Consider the following 19,311-nt stretch of genomic DNA (forward strand, 5'->3'; position numbering starts at 1 on the left):
GCTGTTCTGTTCTGATCTGTTCTGTTTTCTTCTGCTCTGTTCTGTTCTGTTCCGTGCCGTGCTGTTCTGTGCAGAGCCGTGCTGATCTGTGCTGCCGCCGGGTCACAATCTCCAGGGCTGAGGGGGTTACGTGCTTCCTCTGTGCCGTGCCCTGCCCTTTGCAGACTGCTCAAACCGCAGCCAGCACTGTTGCCTTGCCGGAGCACCCCAGGGCTGCTGCACAGCCTCGGGGAGCCCTGCCCGAGGGAAATGTTGGCTTCAAGGCAATAACAACGTCAGGAGGGTGCAGGCAGGAAGGCAGCAGGCTTAGCAGGATGCCCCGTCACCGAGCTGGCCACGCTTTGGGGTGAGAGCAGAGTCCTGGGGTCCCCCTGCCACCCTCTTTCCTAACTCTCGGGTTCCTCTAAAGCAGCTACGAGGCTGCGCAGACCAAAGGAGAGCGTAGCACAGGGCTGGCGTGAAGGCATTCTGCTCCAAAAGGCTGTGAGGGAACCGAGAAAGCTGGAGAAATTCCAGGGAGGCACCGTGAGGGAAACAGCAGCATCGCTTCAGATGTGGAAGCTGGACCCAAGGGAGAACACGGTGAAAATCAAACCACATGCAAATCTGCAGCAAGGCAGGCTAAAACACAGAGCAGGTGGAAAACTTGCTGAAGCCACGGGTGCTGTTAGCAAAGCTCTCCCACGGCATTCGTGGCAGGAAAACCAGGGGAGCAGCGGGAGGTGGGAGCCCCACCAGCCCACTCCTGCCTTTAGGCGGCTCGGGTCCCGGGCAGGGTGCTGCCGCGGGGCGTGCGGCACCGTCCGGGGTTATTTTGCAGCGGGGCAGCCTGAGGACCGAGTTTCAGATTCAGGACCGGAGCTCGGTTTCCAGGAAATCATTAAATTTGCTGGGAGGAGTGACTCAGACGGCACAGGGATGGCTCACTGGAGTCAGTCTCAAACTTGAGCAGGCAGGAGTTTGTGCTGGATTTGCTGCACCCCTGGTTTCCAGTAAATCACATGCATTTCCCTAACAGGAGTTTGGGGACTGGGTGTGCTGCAGCTGCTGACGCTGTGCTGCTGGTACAGAGCGGTCCTCGCCGCTTGCCAGGAGTATGGACACAGCCAAGACCCCACGTCTGCCTGCCCGAGGGCTGCCTCAGAGCTGGGGGGGCTCCCAGCCAGGTTTCTGGGGGGCAGAGGGGCCGGCGTTCAAGCAGGGAAGAGCCAGGGCTGGCCCGTGCTTGTGTCAGGGGGTCACTTTGGGGATTCACCATCCCACTTGGGCTGGAAAAGGGGCTTTCTCGGGGCCAGTCTCTTTCCAGAGTAACAGGGAGAGAGGTCCACGTTGCACCTGCTGCCGAGCTTTAGCCCAGTTTACCCAGGACATATCCACAGACTGCACAACGCTGGGTTTAAAGACAAAAAACAAGTTTATTTTTCTTTGGAACTTGGCGACATCTTCCGTTAAAGCTGAAACCAACCCTGAAGCTGCTGAGGGAACACCTGTTCTGCCAAGCCCGGCTGAAGCGAGAGGATTCTCCCTCCTCCCTTCAGTGCACCCGCGTGAAGATGTTGTGCCCGGTCCTGCGGGGAAGCAGCAGCCCATCGGTGCTCGGCCGGCGGAGGGGCAGGGCTCCCAGCCAGGCTGGGTGTCCCTTGGCTCACCTGGTGGCTTTCCAGTCGCTGGACAGGGAGTCGACCTTCTCCCGCAGCAGCCAGGAGGTCTGCAGGACCTCCTCCCCGCTGTTCCCAGCAAAGCACTGGCCCACGAAGACAGCTGTGGAGTCTGGAGGAGCGGTGGCTGTTAGCATCCCAGCGGCACCCCGGCTGCTTTGGGGGCTCCACGAGCACCAGCGGGTCTAACGCTGACGGAGCCCGGGTGGGTCCCGCTCTTGGCAGGGAAATGCTCTGCGGCAGAGATGCTGCCAAAGCAACTCTCGGTGCCGCCGGGCCCAAACAGTGTTTCAGGAGATGTCCTGCTGCCTGCAGACATCGTCCAGCGTGGGGAGAGATCGGGGAGGGGCAGAGTGGGGACACGAGAGGGGCCAGAGGGATTGGGGTGGGTGCTGGGACCTGCCTCACCTCCCCTCCCCATCCCACTGATGGCCCATGGGGACAGTGAACAGGATGGGGCTGGGGATAGGGACTGTGGCAGAGATAGGCAAGGGCATGGAGATGGAAATGGGGACAGGGACGCAGGAGGGGCTGCCTGGGGCTGCCCACTGCCCATATCCCAGCCCGGGGGTCCCTGGTCTCCCGGCTGAGGGCTGTGCCTGGGCTGCCCCCCTGCCCTGCAGGAGCCCCCGCCCCCCAAACCCCCGCCCCGGTCGCCGCAAGGGACTCACGGAAGGCCGGGGAGCCCTGGGGGCAGGGCGACGGGAGGGGTGCGGGGACGGCTGGCGATGTGCAGCGGCCCCGGGGGCTGCGCAGCCGAAGGAAGCGAACCTGCCCCGGCAGCGAGAGGGAAAGGCCGGGGCGCGGCGGGCCGGGGGCGGGCAGCCCTGGCCACACGTCCCGGGAGAGCGAAAGGGCAGCAAACGTCGGGGCAGGAGCGGGCCGGGCGGGCTGTTGCTGCGGGGGAGCGGGGCGGCTGCTGGGGCGCCGGGGACGGGGCCGTGGGGGAAGCGGGGCCGGGCTGGGGGGCGCCCGGGGCGGCTGGGGAGCGGGGCCTGGGGGGCGGCGGCGGTGCCGCGGTCACCGCTGGCTTCCTCTCTCAACCTGCGGGTTTGCTTTCTCTTTCTGTTCCCTCGCAGGCTGCTTACATCGCCTCCTATCCCGGGGGCTGCCTTCTTAGGGAACACCAAGAGACAGGGAATTTGCAGCCGTGGGGGCGATGAAAGGGCAGAAAGGAAGTCTTACTGCCCGCTGCCGCGTTGTTCTTGGTGGCCCCACGTCCCCCCGTGGGCTCCCCGCCACCGGCGTTCCCAGCCTCATCCTCTGAGTCCCGCTGGGGTGCCGAGGTTTTGCCCTCACCGACCGTCTGGAGGAGCATTTGGGGACCCGCTCATGGTGCTGGTGACAGCCACAGCGGGCGACTGGGGAGGGCGAGTGCGAGAAGGAGCCCAACGTGTTCAAGGCAGGGCCAAGGATGTCAGCGTGCAATGGGGCTGAAACGAGGGGCTGCATGTGGAAGGCAGGAGGGTGCAGGGGTGAGGATGGGGATGCAGGGGTGAGGGGCAAGGGGTGAGGATGAGAGTGGAGAGGTGAGGATGAGGGTGGAGGGGTAAGTATGAGGATGCAGGGGTGAGGATGAGGGTGCATGGATGGCTTTTAAGTGAAAGCTGAACCTCCAGGCACATCAGGCAGTTGGGCTCAGCCAGTAGAGACATATCCTGGACAGGATCTGCCCTGTGCACTTTCCAGGAGCTCACGCGGTTGAGAGCAGCCCCAGATCTCAGCGGGGAAGGAGGGAGAGGAGCAGGGCCTGAGGAAGCCTGAGGAAGTTTGGGCACACTGTGAGAGGAAGAAGATGTTGAACAGGCTCTTAAAAATCTTCCGTGGCACATTGTGCTTGCTGCCCCAAAGTCCCTGCCCCATCCTGCAGTCTCTTTCCCCAGCAGCCCTGCAGCCCCAGGTAGCACCGTCCTCTGAGTCCTTCTCACCTCCCCCTGCCTTCATGACTTCTCCCCGGGGTGCTCAGGGGCACCTGAGTTAGGAGCTGTGGGTTACTGATTAGAGAACCTGTGAGTCAGAATCTTCATGAGTTGCTGAAATGGTGAATTAGTGAGTTGGTGTGTTAGACAGATCTATGCAAATGGCATTGGGCCCTTGTTTGACAGGCTTGCTTGTCTTCTTTCCTGATGAGCTGGTAAAATAATGTTTAACATACAGGCAAAATTGTCCTGTGAATTAGAGCATCCAAAAGGAGCTTTTACCTGTTCCAGCCTTTGGTTGATCAGGCAATGGCCAGTTAGTGGGAAATACATGCCTATGTACATTTGTACAGCAGAGATCCCTCCAGTATCTGCCTTTAGACACCTAGCCTACCCAGCACCTGTCCCTGGAGCTCCATGTCCCTCCCCTGGTCCCTCCAGTATCCAGCCTGGGATTTGGACCACCTCAACATCCCAGACTCCCAGATCATGACCATGGTCCCCTCTGTAGGGGGCTGGTGCCCAGTCCTCCCCCATAAGTGCACCCAGGACCAAGCCCTCCACCCAGAACAGTAGCTGGAAATGGAGTTTAATAGGACGAAGGGGCAGACTGGGGTGCAGAGAAGATACAGGGTGAGGCCAGGTGAGTGTGCTGCTTACCTGCACGTAGTCTTTCCCCCGAGCCACGTCTGTGGGGCATCCTGCTGCTCCACCCCAGGGCTGCTGCATGGGGCCACCCACCACAGTGCCCCTGTGGATGCCCCAAATGTGTGCACAGGCAAGAAGGTGCCTGCCAAGTCCCGAAGCCATGGTCAGGAAACGGGATTACCCAGCTGCTATCCTCCCCTTGTGCACCAGCACCATCTCTCCCATTCCCCCAAAATGCCACATTGCCTTCCCCCAGCCACCACCCAACACCCACCTCACTCTGCCCACAGCCACAGAGTGGCTTGTTCCACTACAGGGACACATGGGGCATGGCTATCTGCCAGGTGGAGAAAGGTTTATTCAGCTCCACACATGTCGGGGCAGCAAGTTTTGGGAAGAGGGGGAGTCCCACCAGCAGGCTGCTGGAAGGCACTGGGAGGAAGCAGGGCAGGGCCGGGGTGTGTTTCCCAGCCAGGATGCTGGGAACAGGCAGGAGCCCATCCTGGGAGCAGGGCAGCAGAGAGCCTCAGGGATGCAGGGGGGGTAGCGGGGGACAGGCAGCTCCGGTCCCCATCCCCATCACTTGATGTAGGTGAAGATGGAGATGCCAATCCTGTGGGGAAGCCGTGTCAGCAGGAGGGGACGGAGGGCTGCCGGGCAGGAGGACAGGGGCAGGGCTCACCTGGGGGCTTTCCAGCCGTTCCTACGGGATGGGACCTCTTCCCACGGGAGCCACGGGGTCTCCAGTGTCTCCTTCCCACAGTGGTCCATGAAGCACTGGCCCACAAAGGCAGTGCTGGAGTCTGGTGGGGTTCAAGTGGGGCCAAGGGGGCTCAGAGCCTGTGCCTCCAGGCAGCAGAACCTGGCCCTCCTGATCCTGGCAGATAGACAGACAGACACCCCCACCTACCGCATGCCCTGGACAGACAGACACATCTCCTTCCCAGGTTGCCCGCATGAGTCACTTCCACATCATCTGGACAGATAGATGGGCACCAGCCCTGCCATGTCCCTTGGACAGACAGCTGGACGCTCCCGCCATCTCTCCCAGACACACAGACACCCCTGCCACCCACCCCAGACAGACAGCCCACCCCCCCCTCTCCACAATCCACGTCCCGTGGCAGAGCAAGCGCATGTGGCTGATCTGTGGCCACAGCCAGGATTCCTCTGGGTGTCAGGGAGAATAACGGGGACCTGCCGGGGGGGCCCCCCTGCTCCCAGCATGGGCAGGGGGTCACTGGCTGCCCCGGGATGCTGGGGTGGCTGCTGCTGTACCTGTGAACTGCCACTGCACGGTGAAGCAGAAGCTGGGCTGCCCCTTGGCACCGGGGTGCTGCTGCTGGGACCCTTGCAGGGGTGACACCTGCGTGTTGGTAGCCACCACAGCGGTGTGGTAGGAGCCCAAGAAGGTCCTGGCCACATCCAGGGCCAAGAGGGTCATGTTGGAGCCCTGCTCGCTCCACCACAGGCCCTGCAGGTCCCACTGGGGGACGGGGGGGTCATGCCTTGGGCAGCGCCAAGCCACGGCCCCTCTCCAGCTTGCCTGGGCCGTGGGACGCGTGCCCCCCATGTCTGGGGCTTGCACAGCCCCTTGCACGGCAGCTGGGACCGGGGGCACTGCTGTCCCTCAAACAGGGTCGTTTACCTGATGTGCACTATGCCAATATACACACAGAGCAGAGGTAGTTCATTTATTTCATTTTTTGCAGAAAGAGTGATGCTAGGTGGTGATTCCACAAAGCCAGCACACTGCACAAAACAGCTTCCATTTATTTATATGCTTCAGACTACACGAATACACATTTACTGTAATGACCAGTGGTTCCTTTCTTATCACTTCATTCCTCACTGGTTAGCAACATGCCTTGTCTTTTAATTATTCTATACAAACTCAAAGGGTGAGGGGGTGTAAATCCTTTTGGTGTTGAGTTGGTGGTGATAATCTCCACCTGACACCTTTTTCTTTGTCCTAGTTACAAAAAATTTTTGCTGATTTGATGCTTCTTCAGCAATTACTCAACTTTCAGTGCTTTCTGAGCAGGATGTTCTCTTTTCATCAGTTTTTTTTATTTTTGTTTTTTTCTCTTCAAGGTCATAGTCCTTATCAAGGCCTGCATTGTTCATACAAACTAACTAGGCTCACATAGTAAAGCCAGGACTCCCTGTCCTCCTTAGAAGATTTAAATGCAGTATATGTAATTATAACTTGAATAGTATCACTATAACCTAGGCACTTATTCAAACGCATGGTTTTACACAGGTAACATTTTCCCCCCTTTAAGACAATGAGGCTTTCAAAAAGGCTCAGAGATCTCACAATAATTTCTCAGCACAATCATATATCAATCACTTAAAACAATATTAAGAAATGAAAATAATACACAGAATTATTAGAATCACAACAATTAATGTGATACTTTGGAGTAATCCTTCCAAGCAGCTAGTTAAGGAAAATCCCAGTCCATGTAATGGCTTGTTTAACCATCCTCCTTGTAGTCCAGCAGGCAATTCATGACTAGCTTTTGCAACTTGACAAATTTTGTCTAGTTGAGTCTCTAAATTCCCAGGGACAATGGGGACGTGTATACAACAACTGTCATTCCTAAAATCAAAATATCCACATACACCATGTAGGTGAATAACAACAGATCTAATGCCAATCTATTTGGAAAAGCCATTTTAAAGGTGTCTTGTAATTGGGTGTTTAATTCTGAGAAACCTAACTGAGTGGCCAGAGTTCCCATCTGTAATGTAAGTTTGTGAATTGCCACTCTATTTCTTAATGAGGATATTTGTGGAGTGAATATAGATTCTAGTACCCATCCTACAGTGGTGCCAGTGCTTGGATGTTGCAAAGGGTCTGGGCTTCTTTTTACTTTTCCTCATAGTTTTGTGTCCAGAGGTGATTTCACCATAAGAGATATAAGGTTAATGTCCCTAATGTCCAACCCATTATTTTTCCTTTCAAGGGAAGATGAGATGTCCGTTTCCCATCACTACTAATCCAGACTGCATGTCCCAAAGAGGAAATTGTCTGAGTGTTCTTCCAGATTTCATTATTTGTCAAATGAGACCATGTATCATTTAGGCTAGTAGTATCATTTCGACATATACAATGGTAAAGCTTAAGCCACTGACACTATTGTCTGTATTTCAGGACCTACACTCATTCAATTGTAAACATTTGTGCAATTCCAAAGTTTATGTTTCAATTTTTCCACAGTTTGGGAGTAATTTAAATAAGGGTATTTCAAACTTACTTGTAACAGATCCTCAGATGTCCCTTCGTTACTGTATTGTGTCTTCATTACTGAGCTGTCTGGGAATAGCCCCAATGACCTGTCTGGGGCACAGTCCATATTTGAGGGATCTGACAACCTCAGGGCAAGTTGATACACAGATCTCCTGAGGTCTATAAATTATTTCTGTGGTCCAAGGTGTTTCTGGCTTTTCTATATTGCAACTAGTTACTGGTTTGGTTTTAATTGTCCATTTTAGAGTGCATACCATTCCCAAGTGGTATGGGTATTATTCCACATGTCCTTCCACGTGGAAGTTTGTGGTAAACACTTCCCAAGGTATAGGAGCTTCTGTTGACTGAGGGGTGGGTAAACACAGTGTTACTGAAGAGACACTCCGAACTTGACCAGTATCTGGAATTAATTTAAAAACTAGATTTCCATCACTATAATGGATGGAGAATAAGATCAATAACACTAGAAGAATACACATTCTGTGACCTATTAGGAGGATTAAAAAATCAGTCATCCTTTGCACTAATAATATTACTATGGATAAAGCTAATAGAATTCCTAAAACAAGCAGTGATAATCCTTGATACGCTCTATATGTTTGTATGATTCTTGTCTTGGGTTCAGCTAGGATAGGATTAATTTTCACAAGGAGCTGCAAGGGGGCACAGCCAGGACAGGTGACCCAAACCAGCCAAGGGGATATGGGACACCACGCTGACCTCATGCCCAGTATACAACTGGAGGAGCTGCCTGGGGGTGGGGGGTGATCCCAGCTGGGGAAGGGGCTGAGCTGGGGCACTGGCTGGTGAGAAATTGCATTGTGCATCACTCGATTTATAGATTTGGTTTCTTAGTATTGTCGTTGTTCTCATTTTCTTCTCTTCTGTTGTTCTATTAAACTCTACTTACCTCGACCCACAGGCTTTTACTTCTTTTTTCCTCTCTCAATTCTGTCCCATCCCACAGTGGGGGGGAGGGCAAGCGAGCAGCCGCCTGGTTCTTTTGTTGTGGCTGACCCTAAAAAACAACAGTCCTTTTTGGTGCCCAATGCGGGGCCAACATGGCTCGGTAATGAGGAGCATCCTCAGGGGGCTGGGGGGAAACAGACCGACAGGTCCTGCAGCTCCCCCAGCCTCAGTGACAGGTCCTGTGGCTACTCAATCCCTGGTGATAGGCACTGTGGCTACTCAATCCCCAGCAACAGGCCCTGTGGCTACTCAGTCCCTGGTGATAGGCACAGCAGCTGAACCAGAGAACCAACCTGTGCCAGCACCAGTTGCCCCTGTATAGAATAAGAAGTACAAAAACATCAGTTCACTCAATGAGGGATGAAAGTGAACCATGGTCATCATGAGAAGAGGAGGAAGAGACAGAACCAGAGAAAATCGCCTGATCCCTGCCCCTGCGTGTGCTGTGAGATGTGTGATAAGATTCTGGCCACCATCCAGGTGAGCACATTGTTACCTGGATGCTCTGATAGCGAGGCCAGTAGTGTGGAATTAGAGGGCAGGGAGACCAGGCAACTGGGATCCCCTCTAGGGAAGGGGGCATTGACAAGGAGATTGGAAGAAAGACACAGACCCTCAGCCTCTGGAGGTGACTTCTGTCAAGTGTGAAGAAGAGGTACCCCTTCAAGGGAGATGTCACCCAGGCAAGTGGCCCACCATGGAGAGAGGTATCCAGTACCTGAGGGAATTAGCTGTGTTGGAGATAATCTATAATGATCTGGATAACAGACAGCTATCTGCAGATCCTGATGAAGTCCAATGCACACAATTCTTGCGGTGGAAGCTTCTACAAAGGGGTCCACCATCATATGCCAACTCATTGGCGGTAAGGTCCTAGAAGAAGGCAAGGGTCAAACAGTGGGTGAACTGGCTGGCCAGCTCAGGCCATATGAAGGAAGTCTCTTCCTCGTTAAGGGCCTGCATCTCAGCTGTGGAGAAACTGTTCTGGGAGCTCCAACGATTCAAAGAGGATATGTCCCACTCCCCACCTGTACGGGCCCGTATCTCAACTCTTAGTAGGCATTCCTCTGCTCCAAAGAGAGACTATAGAAGTTATACACCATGGAGTACCATGTGTTTTACCTGTGTGACCATGGAGAGGACATGAGGAAGTGGGATGGAAAACCTACCTTAACCCTGGATGCACGGGTATGTGAGCTGAAAGAAAAAGCAATCACAAAAAGAGATTCTTCCTGGAAGGATGACACTCCAGTTTACACCTGGCACTTCCCCAGACAGAGCAGAAGGGCTAATATCACTTCTGATCCTCTTGAAGGGACTTCTGATTCTTGTTTACAAAAAGTGAATAACAAATTCAATGACCAGGATTAGAGGGGCCCTGCCTCCAGCCAGGTGAAAAAAGGGGACAACTAGGTTTATTGGACAATGTGGATTCAATGGCCTGGCATGTCAGATCCACAGGAGTATAAGGCTCTGGTGGACACTGGTGCACAGGATACCCTAATGTCATCGAGCTATAAGGGGACGGAACCCATCGGCATTTCAGGAGTGACAGGGGGATCCCAAAAGCTCACTGTATTGGAAACTGAAGTGAGTCTAACTGGGAATGAGTGGCATAAACACCCCATTGTGACTGGCCCAGAGCCCGTGTGCATCCTCATCATAGACTACCTCAGGAGAGGGTATTTTAATGACCCAAAGGAGTACCCATAGGCCTTGGAGATGGAGGAAACTGAGCAGTTGTCCACCTTGCCTGGTCTCTTGGAGCACCCTTCTGTCATGGGGTTGCTGAAGGTTGAAGAACAGCAGATGCTGATGGATACCACAACTGTGCACTGGTGGCAACAGTGCACCAGATGAGACTCTGATTCCCACCCATAAGCTGATTTGCCATCTGGAGAGCCAAGAGGTGATCGGCAGGACTCGCTCACCCTTTAGCAGTCCCATATGACCAGTGCAAAAATCTAATGGAGAGTGGAGACTAACAGTAGACTGTCGTGGTCTGAATAAAGTCACACTGCCACTGAGTGCTGTTGTGCCAGACAGGCCAGAGCTACAATATGAACTGGAGTCAAAGACAGCCAAGTGGTATGCCACAACTGATATCGCCAACACGTTCCCTTTGGCAGCAGAGTGCCAGCCACAAGTTGCTTTCACTTGGAGGGGCATCCAGTACACCTGGAATTGACTGTCCCCGGGGTGGAAACAGCCCCACCATTTGCCATGGGCTGGTTCAGAGTGCACTGGGACAGGGTGAAGATCTAGAACACCTGCAGTATGGTGATGACATCATCGTATGGGGCAACACAGCAGAAGTTTTTGAGAAAGGGAAGAAAACAGTTCAAATCCTTACAAAGGCCAGTTTTGCCATGAAATGATGGAAAGTTAAGGTACCTGCACAGGAGATCTAGCTTTTATGAATAATATGACAAGACAGGCATTGTCAGTTCCCAGTGGATGTGATCAACAAGATAGCAGTGTTGGGAGGGTTGGGAGCACAAAATGGTGAAAAAACAATAAATGTTTTGTGCTACAACTCAAGGTACAGTGGCTTGACCACAGTCCCACCCCCACACACATATGCACTTGGGCAAATATTACCCTGAGTTCATAGCTAACCTGAAGGGACAATAATCCAGTACTGAATTGGAGGGACAGATTGACAGGTTTGTGCTCCTCACCCCTCCCTAGAAGAGACATCTTTTGGTAAGATTTGTGCCCTCAGCTATGCCGAGTGACTACCTGGGAGCTAAGTGTGTGATTGCAATAGTTTTTGTTTGCAGTGGTGTATAGCCAGCCTGCAGTTTATGCATTTATCGTAGGCAATTGCAAAGAATCTGTAAATGTTGCATAAGAATAAGCCATGCTGTTTGTGCATCTGATTGCTTCTTTTGAATGTGGCTGGATGTACAGCATACGAGCTGTTCGTGCATTGGGTGTCAGACCTATAGTCATAGCAATAACTGGTCTATATTTTAAAAGAAGAGTTCACCCACCCCCTAGCCCCTCTAATCATTGAGGATCAGCTAGAATTCAAGGGGATTCATCTCTTACCAAATTAATTTGTCACCTTAAATGCAACAAGCAGCTATGTCTCCACCAACTAGTAAAAAGGAAACACAAGCTTTCGTAGGTGTTGTGGGTTTTCCAAAAATGCATATCACAAATTACAGTCTGGTTGGAAGCCCTCTCTACCAAGTGACTTGGAAAATAAATTATTTCAGATGGGGTGCTGAGCGACAACAAGCCTTTGAACAAATTAAATGAGAGATTGTTCATGCAGTAGCCCTTGGGCCAGCCCAGTCAGGACAAGATGTTTAAAATGTGTTGTAGACCGGCAGCCGGTGAGAATGACCTTACCTGGAGTCTCTGGCAGAAATCACCAGAGGAGACCTGGGCTTTTGGAGTCAGGGATATAGAGGATCCAAGGCCCACTGGAGTCCAGCTGAAGAGGAGATATTGGCAGCACATGAAGGGGTTCGAGCTGGTTCAGAAGAGGTTGGTACTGAAGCACAGCTCCTTCTGGCACCCCGACTGCCGGTGCTGGGCTGGATGTTCAAAGGGAGGGTCCCCTCTACACAGCACTCAGCTGATGCTATATGGAGTCAGTGGGTCACACTGATCACACAGCAGGCTTGAATAGGAAACCCCAGTCACCCAGGAATTCTGGAAGTAATCACTGACTGACCAGAAGGCAAGGATTTTGGCATATCACCAGAGGAGGAAGTGGTATGTGCTGAAGAGGCCCCATCGTATAATAAACTGCCAGAAAATGAGAAGCAATATGCATGGCTCACTGATGGGTCCTGTCACACTGTAGGAAGGCATCGGAGATGGAAAGCTGCTGTATGGCGTCCAACATGACAAGTCGTAGGAACTGCTGAAGGAGAAGGTGAATTGAGTCAGTTTGCAGATGTGAAAGCAATTCAGCTGGCCTTAAATGTTGCTGAGGGAGAAAACTGGCCAGTGCTCTATCTCTACACTGACTCATGGATCCTAAGAGTTAGGCCACTGAGGAACAAAAATCCAACCATCAGGTAGATCAGGCTGCTAAGATTGAAGTGGTTCAGGTGGATTTAGACTGGCAACATATGGGTGAATTATTTATAGCTCGGTGGGTCCATGACATCTCAGGCCATCAAGGAAGAGGTGCAACATACAGATGGGCTTGGAATTGAGGGGTGGAGCATGGTCAGTATCGCACAGGTTATCCATGAATGCAAAACATGTGCTGCGATCAAACAAGCCAAGTGGTTAAAGCCTATGTGGTACAGAGGACGATGGCTGAAATATAAATATGGGGAGGCCTGGCAGATTGACTGTATCACACGCCCACAAACCCAGCACGGCAAGTGCCATCTGCTTACAATGGTGGAAGCAACCACGGGATGGCTGAAGACATATCCTGTGCCCCATGCCACCACCTGGAACACAGTCCTGGGCCTTGAAAGACAGATCTCGTGGTGACATGGCACCCCAGAGAGGCAGAAGTCAGACAACAGGACTTATCTCCAAAACAACCTTATAGACATCTGGGCCAAAGACCAAGGCACTGAGTGGGTATATCACATCCCCTGACATGCACCAGCCTCTGGAGAAATTGAACGATACAATGGGCTGCTAAAAACTACACTGAGAGCAATGGAGGGTGGGAGCTTCAAACATTGGGATACACATTTAACAAAAGCCACCTGGTTAGTGAACAGTAGAGGATCTACCAGTCAGCCTGGCCCTGCCCAAAGCTTCCACATACTCTAGAAGCGGATGAAGTTCCCGTAGTGCACATGAACAATATAGTAGAGAAGACAGTCTGGGTTAGTCCTGCCTTGGGCAGAGGCAAACGCATTTGCGAAATTATATTGGCTCAAGGACCTGAGTGCACTTGGTGGGTGATGAGGGAGGATGAGGGTGTTCAATGTGTACCTTAAGAGGATTTGATTTTGGGTGAGAGTAGCCAGTGAATTAAATTATATGATGTTAGTTGCAAAATAGCCCTGCCACTGTATGTCATCACTATTGCAGTTGCTGTGTGCCATACAAATGGCATTACAGTAAGAATCACCAAAATCAATGAAGGACGGAGTTTGATCAAACCAAGAGAAATGTAGCAGTGGTAGAACTTGAACTGGCTGCAGCAACTGGTGCCCAGAAACCTCCTCAAGACCGGAATCTCCAGCCTGTAGACCATGGGTACAGGCCACACTAAATACACCAGCCACGAGATCTGGATGCAGCAGGCACCAATCAAACGTCACACACCACCTTTCCTGCCATGAAAGACTGCTACAACAGATGGAGCCCCAAAGTCATGATTAAATTAAATCAATGGAGACGTTAGAGGGAGGGCCCATAGACTAAGGCAGTGATATCTCTGCTTGTGTGTATATATACATGTGAATGTGTGTCTGTGCGTGTACTTATATATGTAGATATATATATGTGTGTGTGTGTATCTATATCTATATATCTATAAAGGAGAGAGAAAAAGTGGTAGTAAATAATTGGTAAGTGTAGGAAGTGGGCATGATATAGATGATGTAGAATAAGGGGTGAATAAAGTCCTGGGTTTGGCAAGGATAGGGTTAAATTTTGCAGGTCACCCAAACCAGCCAAGGGGATATGGGACACCACACTGACCTCTAATGCCCAGTATACAACTGGAGGAGGTGCCTGGGGGTGCGGGGCAATCCTGGCTGGGGAAGTGGCTGAGCTGGGGCACTGGCTGGTGAGCAATTGCATTGTGTATCGCTCAATTTATAGATTTGGTTTCTTATCTCTTAGCATTGTTGTTGTTCTAGTTTCCTTCTCTTCTGTGTTGTTCTATTAAACTCTCTTTAACTCAGGCCACAGGCTTTTACTTCATTTTTTTCTTCCCAATTCTGCCCCATCCCATGGGGGGAGGGCAAGAGAGCAGCCGCCTGGTTCTTTTGTTGTGGCTGACCCTAAATGACAACGCGGGGGAAGAGACAGTCGGATGGGGCAGGGACTTTGGGGCAGCAAGCACACAGTGCCCCTAGAAAGCGTCAGGGCCTGCCCACCATCTTCTTCCTCTCACAGTGTGCCAACTTCTCCACAGGCTTCCTCAGCCTCTTCTGCTCTCCTTCCTTCCCTCCCAGGCTCTGGGCCTGCTCTCAGCCCCATGGGCTCCTGGAAAGTGCACATGTTAGCGGTCCCAATCACGAATAGAACTTATCTACACAAAGCAGATAAGCCGTCACTTCTTTATCCCAGCGCTGGGGAACACGGGGGATAGCTCCACCAAAGACGTGTTCACCGACAGGTACAAAGCACAACATATTTATACACTTTTTCAGCAGAGTCATGGTTACATAAGATCAACAAAATTCATAAAGTTTAGTTTGATTTTAATAATGATTGGCTTTCAGTTACCTCACCTTACCTATATTCCTATTCTACAGAAATCGTTGGTCATCTTTACTGATTGATTTGAATAGAATGAGGGGAGGGTAATGATTAGCATATTCATGTTATTTCCTGGAAATCATTATCATATGCAAATGTCTCTAACGCGTGCGTGGTTATGTTAGATGGGGGTCCTCTGATGGTCGTTGATGGTCTGCCTCACCGTGTCCGCTGATTGAACTCCATCCCTGCGCATGCTCATTTCATCTTTGGCCGATGCTCATTTCTTCTTTGGCTGATCTTCCAAACCAAACCCAGTATCTTCTAGTACCTATTGTTTTGACTCAAGATCCATAACCAGTACCTATTGTTTTAATTCAAAGTCCATAACAATTTGTACAGTGTTCAAGGCACACACCATACTAGCCACCTATTCCTAAGGGCCTTAGTGTGCTTTATATTCTCATAGCTGCTGTAACTCCATTTTAAAATCAAAATCATATTCTAAACTGAAACCAAATTAATATTCTAGGATTCAAGCTATTTTATTAAGGTAACTACAACACGCAGACAGAGCAGTCTGTCAAGGTTGTGGCTGTACTGGCCAAGACTTCCTGATGTGCCTGGTAGCCCAGCTTTTACTCAAAAGCAACCTGTGCACCCTCATCCTCACTAATGCACCCTTATTCTTACCACTGCACCCTCATACTCATCCCTGCATTTTATAGTCAACTCTGAACCCTCATCCTCACCCCTGCATCCTCATACTTACCCCTCCACCCTCATCCTCACCTCTCCACTCTCATCCTCACCCCTGCCCCTCACCCTCACCCCTGCATCCCCATCCTCACCCCTGCACCCTCCTGCCTTCCACATGCAGCCCCTCGTTTCAGCCCCGTTGCACGCTGACATCCTTGGCCCTGCCTTGAACACGTTGGGCTCCTTCTCGCACTCGCCCTCCCCAGTCGCCCGCTGTGGCTGTCACCAGCACCATGAGCGGGTCCCCAAATGCTCCTCCAGACGGTCGGTGAGGGCAAAACCTCGGCACCCCAGCGGGACTCAGAGGATGAGGCTGGGAACGCCGGTGGCGGGGAGCCCACGGGGGGACGTGGGGCCACCAAGAACAACGCGGCAGCGGGCAGTAAGACTTCCTTTCTGCCCTTTCATCGCCCCCACGGCTGCAAATTCCCTGTCTCTTGGTGTTCCCTAAGAAGGCAGCCCCCGGGATAGGAGGCGATGTAAGCAGCCTGCGAGGGAACAGAAAGAGAAAGCAAACCCGCAGGTTGAGAGAGGAAGCCAGCGGTGACCGCGGCACCGCCGCCGCCCCCCAGGCCCCGCTCCCCAGCCGCCCCGAGCGCCCCCCAGCCCGGCCCCGCTTCCCCCACGGCCCCGTCCCCGGCGCCCCAGCAGCCGCCCCGCTCCCCCGCAGCAACAGCCCGCCCGGCCCGCTCCTGCCCCGACGTTTGCTGCCCTTTCGCTCTCCCGGGACGTGTGGCCAGGGCTGCCCGCCCCCGGCCCGCCGCGCCCCGGCCTTTCCCTCTCGCTGCCGGGGCAGGTTCGCTTCCTTCGGCTGCGCAGCCCCCGGGGCCGCTGCACATCGCCAGCCGTCCCCGCACCCCTCCCGTCGCCCTGCCCCCAGGGCTCCCCGGCCTTCCGTGAGTCCCTTGCGGCGACCGGGGCGGGGGTTTGGGGGGCGGGGGCTCCTGCAGGGCAGGGGGGCAGCCCAGGCACAGCCCTCAGCCGGGAGACCAGGGACCCCCGGGCTGGGATACGGGCAGTGGGCAGCCCCAGGCAGCCCCTCCCGCGTCCCCGGCCCCATCCCCCGCCCCGTCGCACCTGCCGGTGCCGGCAGCGCTTTCCGGGAAGGCAGCGGGGGGCCCCGAGGGGAGGGGTTACCAAGGGGCGAGGCGGTCGCAGCTCAGCCGGATTTCGGATTCGCTGCTGCATCGGGATGAGCCGTCACCTCCTCTCCATCCTCACCCTGCCTATCGGGGCCTCCGTGGCCGCGGCCGCTGCGGGGACACAGGTGGGAACGGGGCCGCGGGTGGGAGATCTTGGTGGGAGACGAGCTGGGGGGGGGGATGTCCCGGGAGGGACGCGCGTGGGAAACACACCCCGGCGGGGGTGGCGGGTGGTGTCAGATGTGGGAGCTGCAGCGCTTGTGAAGGAGTGACACTCGTGGAAGACTCTCCCGCGGGTGGGGGAGTGGGGGGGAACCCCGGCAGCAGGAGGACACCGTGCACCTGCGGGGACGCTGCCCGGCGCTGCGGCCGAGGGGGAGGCTCCGGGAGGGAAGGGGGGGGAGATGCTGCGGGGTTGTCCACGTCCCCGGGAGGGATGTGCATGAGGATCCCTTCCCTGGGGCGGGGGGGACACTCGTGTGGGGAGCCCGGCCCCGGAGGCGTGCAGGGAATTGGGGCAGGCATAACGTGGGGACCCTGCCCCGGGGGGGGTGTCTTGCCCCGGCCCGGGGAGGTGCGGTGTGGGAGCGGACAGGCAGCACAGGGAGCTGGAGCCGGGGCAGCGCTAATGGGGCGCTGGGGGGGCTCTGGCTGTGCCGCCTCCTCGGCCGTGCAGGAGCCCACCAGGAACCTGGGGGCTCTGCCCATCCCAGTGGGCTCCCCACGCGTGCCACGCACCGATGCTGAGCACAGCACACGTCCCCACAGGCGCAGGCAGACGGTCCTGGGGTCGCATCCTCACCTGGCAGGGCCGGAGTGGGGGTCCCGCCTGTACTCCTGCCTGTGTGGGGCTCCTGCCTTCAGCTTTTCCTCTTCACCTCTCCCCTCCTGCTTGGCTTACCCCAGCTTTTGGCCCTCCTGACACAGCTGAGATGGCAGTGGATTTATATAGACTATATAAATCGTGTCTCTTACACAGGGGGGCGGGAGCACTCACGGGGCTCTGGAGGCACCCTGCTGTGCTGCTGCTCCCCACAGCTTGCCCCTGTGTTTTCTTCCTTTTCCAAGCTCTTCTGCCAGGCAGCCGAGGACCCCAGCGGGGAAAAGGCCCGCGAGAAGGAGGCAAAGGCCACCAAGAGCAAGTGGTGGCCCATTCGAGAGCAGAAACACCCCACAAGGAATGTCAAGGTGAGTGCCTGCACCCCGTGGGCATCGGGGGGGTGCGGGCAGGGGGCTCAACCTGCGGGGCAGGGGCCTCATCCTGCGGGGCAGGGGCAGGGGCTGTGTGCAGGCAGCCCCCGGGGACACGGCTGCTTGTCCCCCAGCAGTGTGACCTGACCGGCTGGTGGGAGAACGAGCTGGGCTCCAAGATGCACGTGCCTGAGGTTGACAGCCAGGGCAGGTTCTCCGGCGAGTACATCACTGCCGTGTCGAGCGCCCAGAAACCCATCGAGCCCTCCCCGCTTGTCGGCTCCCAGCACTTGGATGAGGACGGGCAGTGCACCTTCGGCTTCACCGTCAACTGGAAGTTCTCTGGTCAGTAGCTGCAGCGGTGGCTGAGCCTGGACGGAGTGGTGGGATGGGGAGGGGAGGTGAGGCAGGTCCCAGCACCCACCCCAATCCCTCTGGCCCCTCTCGTGTCCCCACTCTGCCCCTCCCCGATCTCTCCCCACGCTGGACGATGTCTGCAGGCAGCAGGACATCTCCTGAAACACTGTTTGGGCCCGGCGGCACCGAGAGTTGCTTTGGCAGCATCTCTGCCGCAGAGCATTTCCTTGCCAACAGCGGGACCCACCCGGGCTCCGTCAGCGTTAGACCCGCTGGTGCTCGTGGAGCCCCCAAAGCAGCCGGGGTGCCGCTGGGATGCTAACAGCCACCGCTCCTCCAGACTCCACAGCTGTCTTCGTGGGCCAGTGCTTTGCTGGGAACAGCGGGGAGGAGGTCCTGCAGACCTCCTGGCTGCTGCGGGAGAAGGTCGACTCCCTGTCCAGCGACTGGAAAGCCACCAGGTGAGCCAAGGGCCACCCAGCCCGGCTGGGAGCCCTGCCCCTCCGCCGGCCGAGCACCGATGGGCTGCTGCTTCCCCGCAGGACCGGGCACAACATCTTCACTCGGGTGCACTGAAGGGAGGAGGGAGAATCCTCTCGCTTCAGCCGGGCTCGGCAGAACAGGTGTTCCCTCAGCAGCTTCAGGGTTGGTTTCAGCTTTAACGGAAGATGTCGCCAAGTTCCAAAGAAAAATAAACTTGTTTTTTGTCTTTAAACCCAGCGTTGTGCAGTCTGTGGATATGTCCTGGGTAAACTGGGCTAAAGCTCGGCAGCAGGCGCAACGTGGACCTCTCTCCCTGTTACTCTGGAAAGAGACTGGCCCCGAGAAAGCCCCTTTTCCAGCCCAAGTGGGATGGTGAATCCCCAAAGTGACCCCCTGACACAAGCACGGGCCAGCCCTGGCTCTTCCCTGCTTGAACGCCGGCCCCTCTGCCCCCCAGAAACCTGGCTGGGAGCCCCCCCAGCTCTGAGGCAGCCCTCGGGCGGGCAGACGTGGGGTCTTGGCTGTGTCCATACTCCTGGCAAGCGGCGAGGACCGCTCTGTACCAG

At 54.8% G+C, this 19,311-nt stretch overlaps 2 protein-coding genes across 4 annotated transcripts; one reads left to right on the forward strand and one right to left on the reverse strand.

The window, feature by feature from the left end:
* The first annotated feature begins 1,567 nt into the window (after window positions 1–1,567).
* LOC116961386 (avidin-like) lies at window positions 1,568–18,977 on the forward strand. 3 transcript variants are annotated; one of them, XM_042804987.1, is made up of 5 exons: window positions 1,568–1,863; window positions 17,783–17,902; window positions 18,040–18,250; window positions 18,603–18,723; window positions 18,805–18,977. In XM_042804987.1, the coding sequence occupies exons 3-5, from the start codon at window positions 18,085–18,087 to the stop codon at window positions 18,836–18,838; spliced, it is 321 nt and encodes a 106-aa protein (XP_042660921.1). In that variant the 5' UTR covers window positions 1,568–1,863; window positions 17,783–17,902; window positions 18,040–18,084; the 3' UTR covers window positions 18,839–18,977. The 3 variants fall into 3 exon arrangements, with proteins under 3 accessions (XP_042660921.1, XP_042660920.1, XP_042660919.1); XM_042804986.1 differs by lacking the exon at window positions 1,568–1,863 and adding an exon at window positions 16,280–16,839 and having other exon boundaries at window positions 18,043–18,250; XM_042804985.1 differs by lacking the exon at window positions 1,568–1,863 and adding an exon at window positions 16,285–16,839.
* LOC116960376 (avidin-like) lies at window positions 4,805–5,702 on the reverse strand. The gene is made up of 3 exons (XM_032987599.2): window positions 5,504–5,702; window positions 4,908–5,028; window positions 4,805–4,838 (listed from the first exon to the last, which is right to left on the reverse strand). Exons 1-3 carry the CDS (start codon window positions 5,667–5,669, stop codon window positions 4,805–4,807), a joined length of 321 nt encoding a protein of 106 aa, XP_032843490.2. The 5' UTR covers window positions 5,670–5,702.
* Window positions 18,978–19,311: the final 334 nt, after the last annotated feature.

Source organism: Tyto alba, unplaced genomic scaffold, assembly GCF_018691265.1.
Source record: "Tyto alba isolate M040663 unplaced genomic scaffold, T.alba_DEE_v4.0 Super-Scaffold_42, whole genome shotgun sequence".
NCBI lineage: Eukaryota > Metazoa > Chordata > Aves > Strigiformes > Tytonidae > Tyto > Tyto alba.

What these genes read in the sequence shown, in the direction of transcription:
- LOC116960376 (XM_032987599.2), bottom strand. Translation starts at nt 5,669, where the DNA reads ATGACCCTCTTGGCCCTGGATGTGGCCAGGACCTTCTTGGGCTCCTAC. An exon ending in CGTGCAGTGGCAGTTCACAG is followed by an intron (nt 5,029 to 5,503) that starts GTACAGCAGCAG and finishes GAACCCCACCAG; the next exon opens with ACTCCAGCACTGCCTTTGTG. An exon ending in AACGGCTGGAAAGCCCCCAG is followed by an intron (nt 4,839 to 4,907) that starts GTGAGCCCTGCC and finishes GCTTCCCCACAG; the next exon opens with GATTGGCATCTCCATCTTCA.
- LOC116961386 (XM_042804985.1), top strand. Translation starts at nt 16,765, where the DNA reads ATGAGCCGTCACCTCCTCTCCATCCTCACCCTGCCTATCGGGGCCTCC. An exon ending in CGGCCGCTGCGGGGACACAG is followed by an intron (nt 16,840 to 17,782) that starts GTGGGAACGGGG and finishes TCCTTTTCCAAG; the next exon opens with CTCTTCTGCCAGGCAGCCGA. An exon ending in ACCCCACAAGGAATGTCAAG is followed by an intron (nt 17,903 to 18,039) that starts GTGAGTGCCTGC and finishes CTTGTCCCCCAG; the next exon opens with CAGTGTGACCTGACCGGCTG.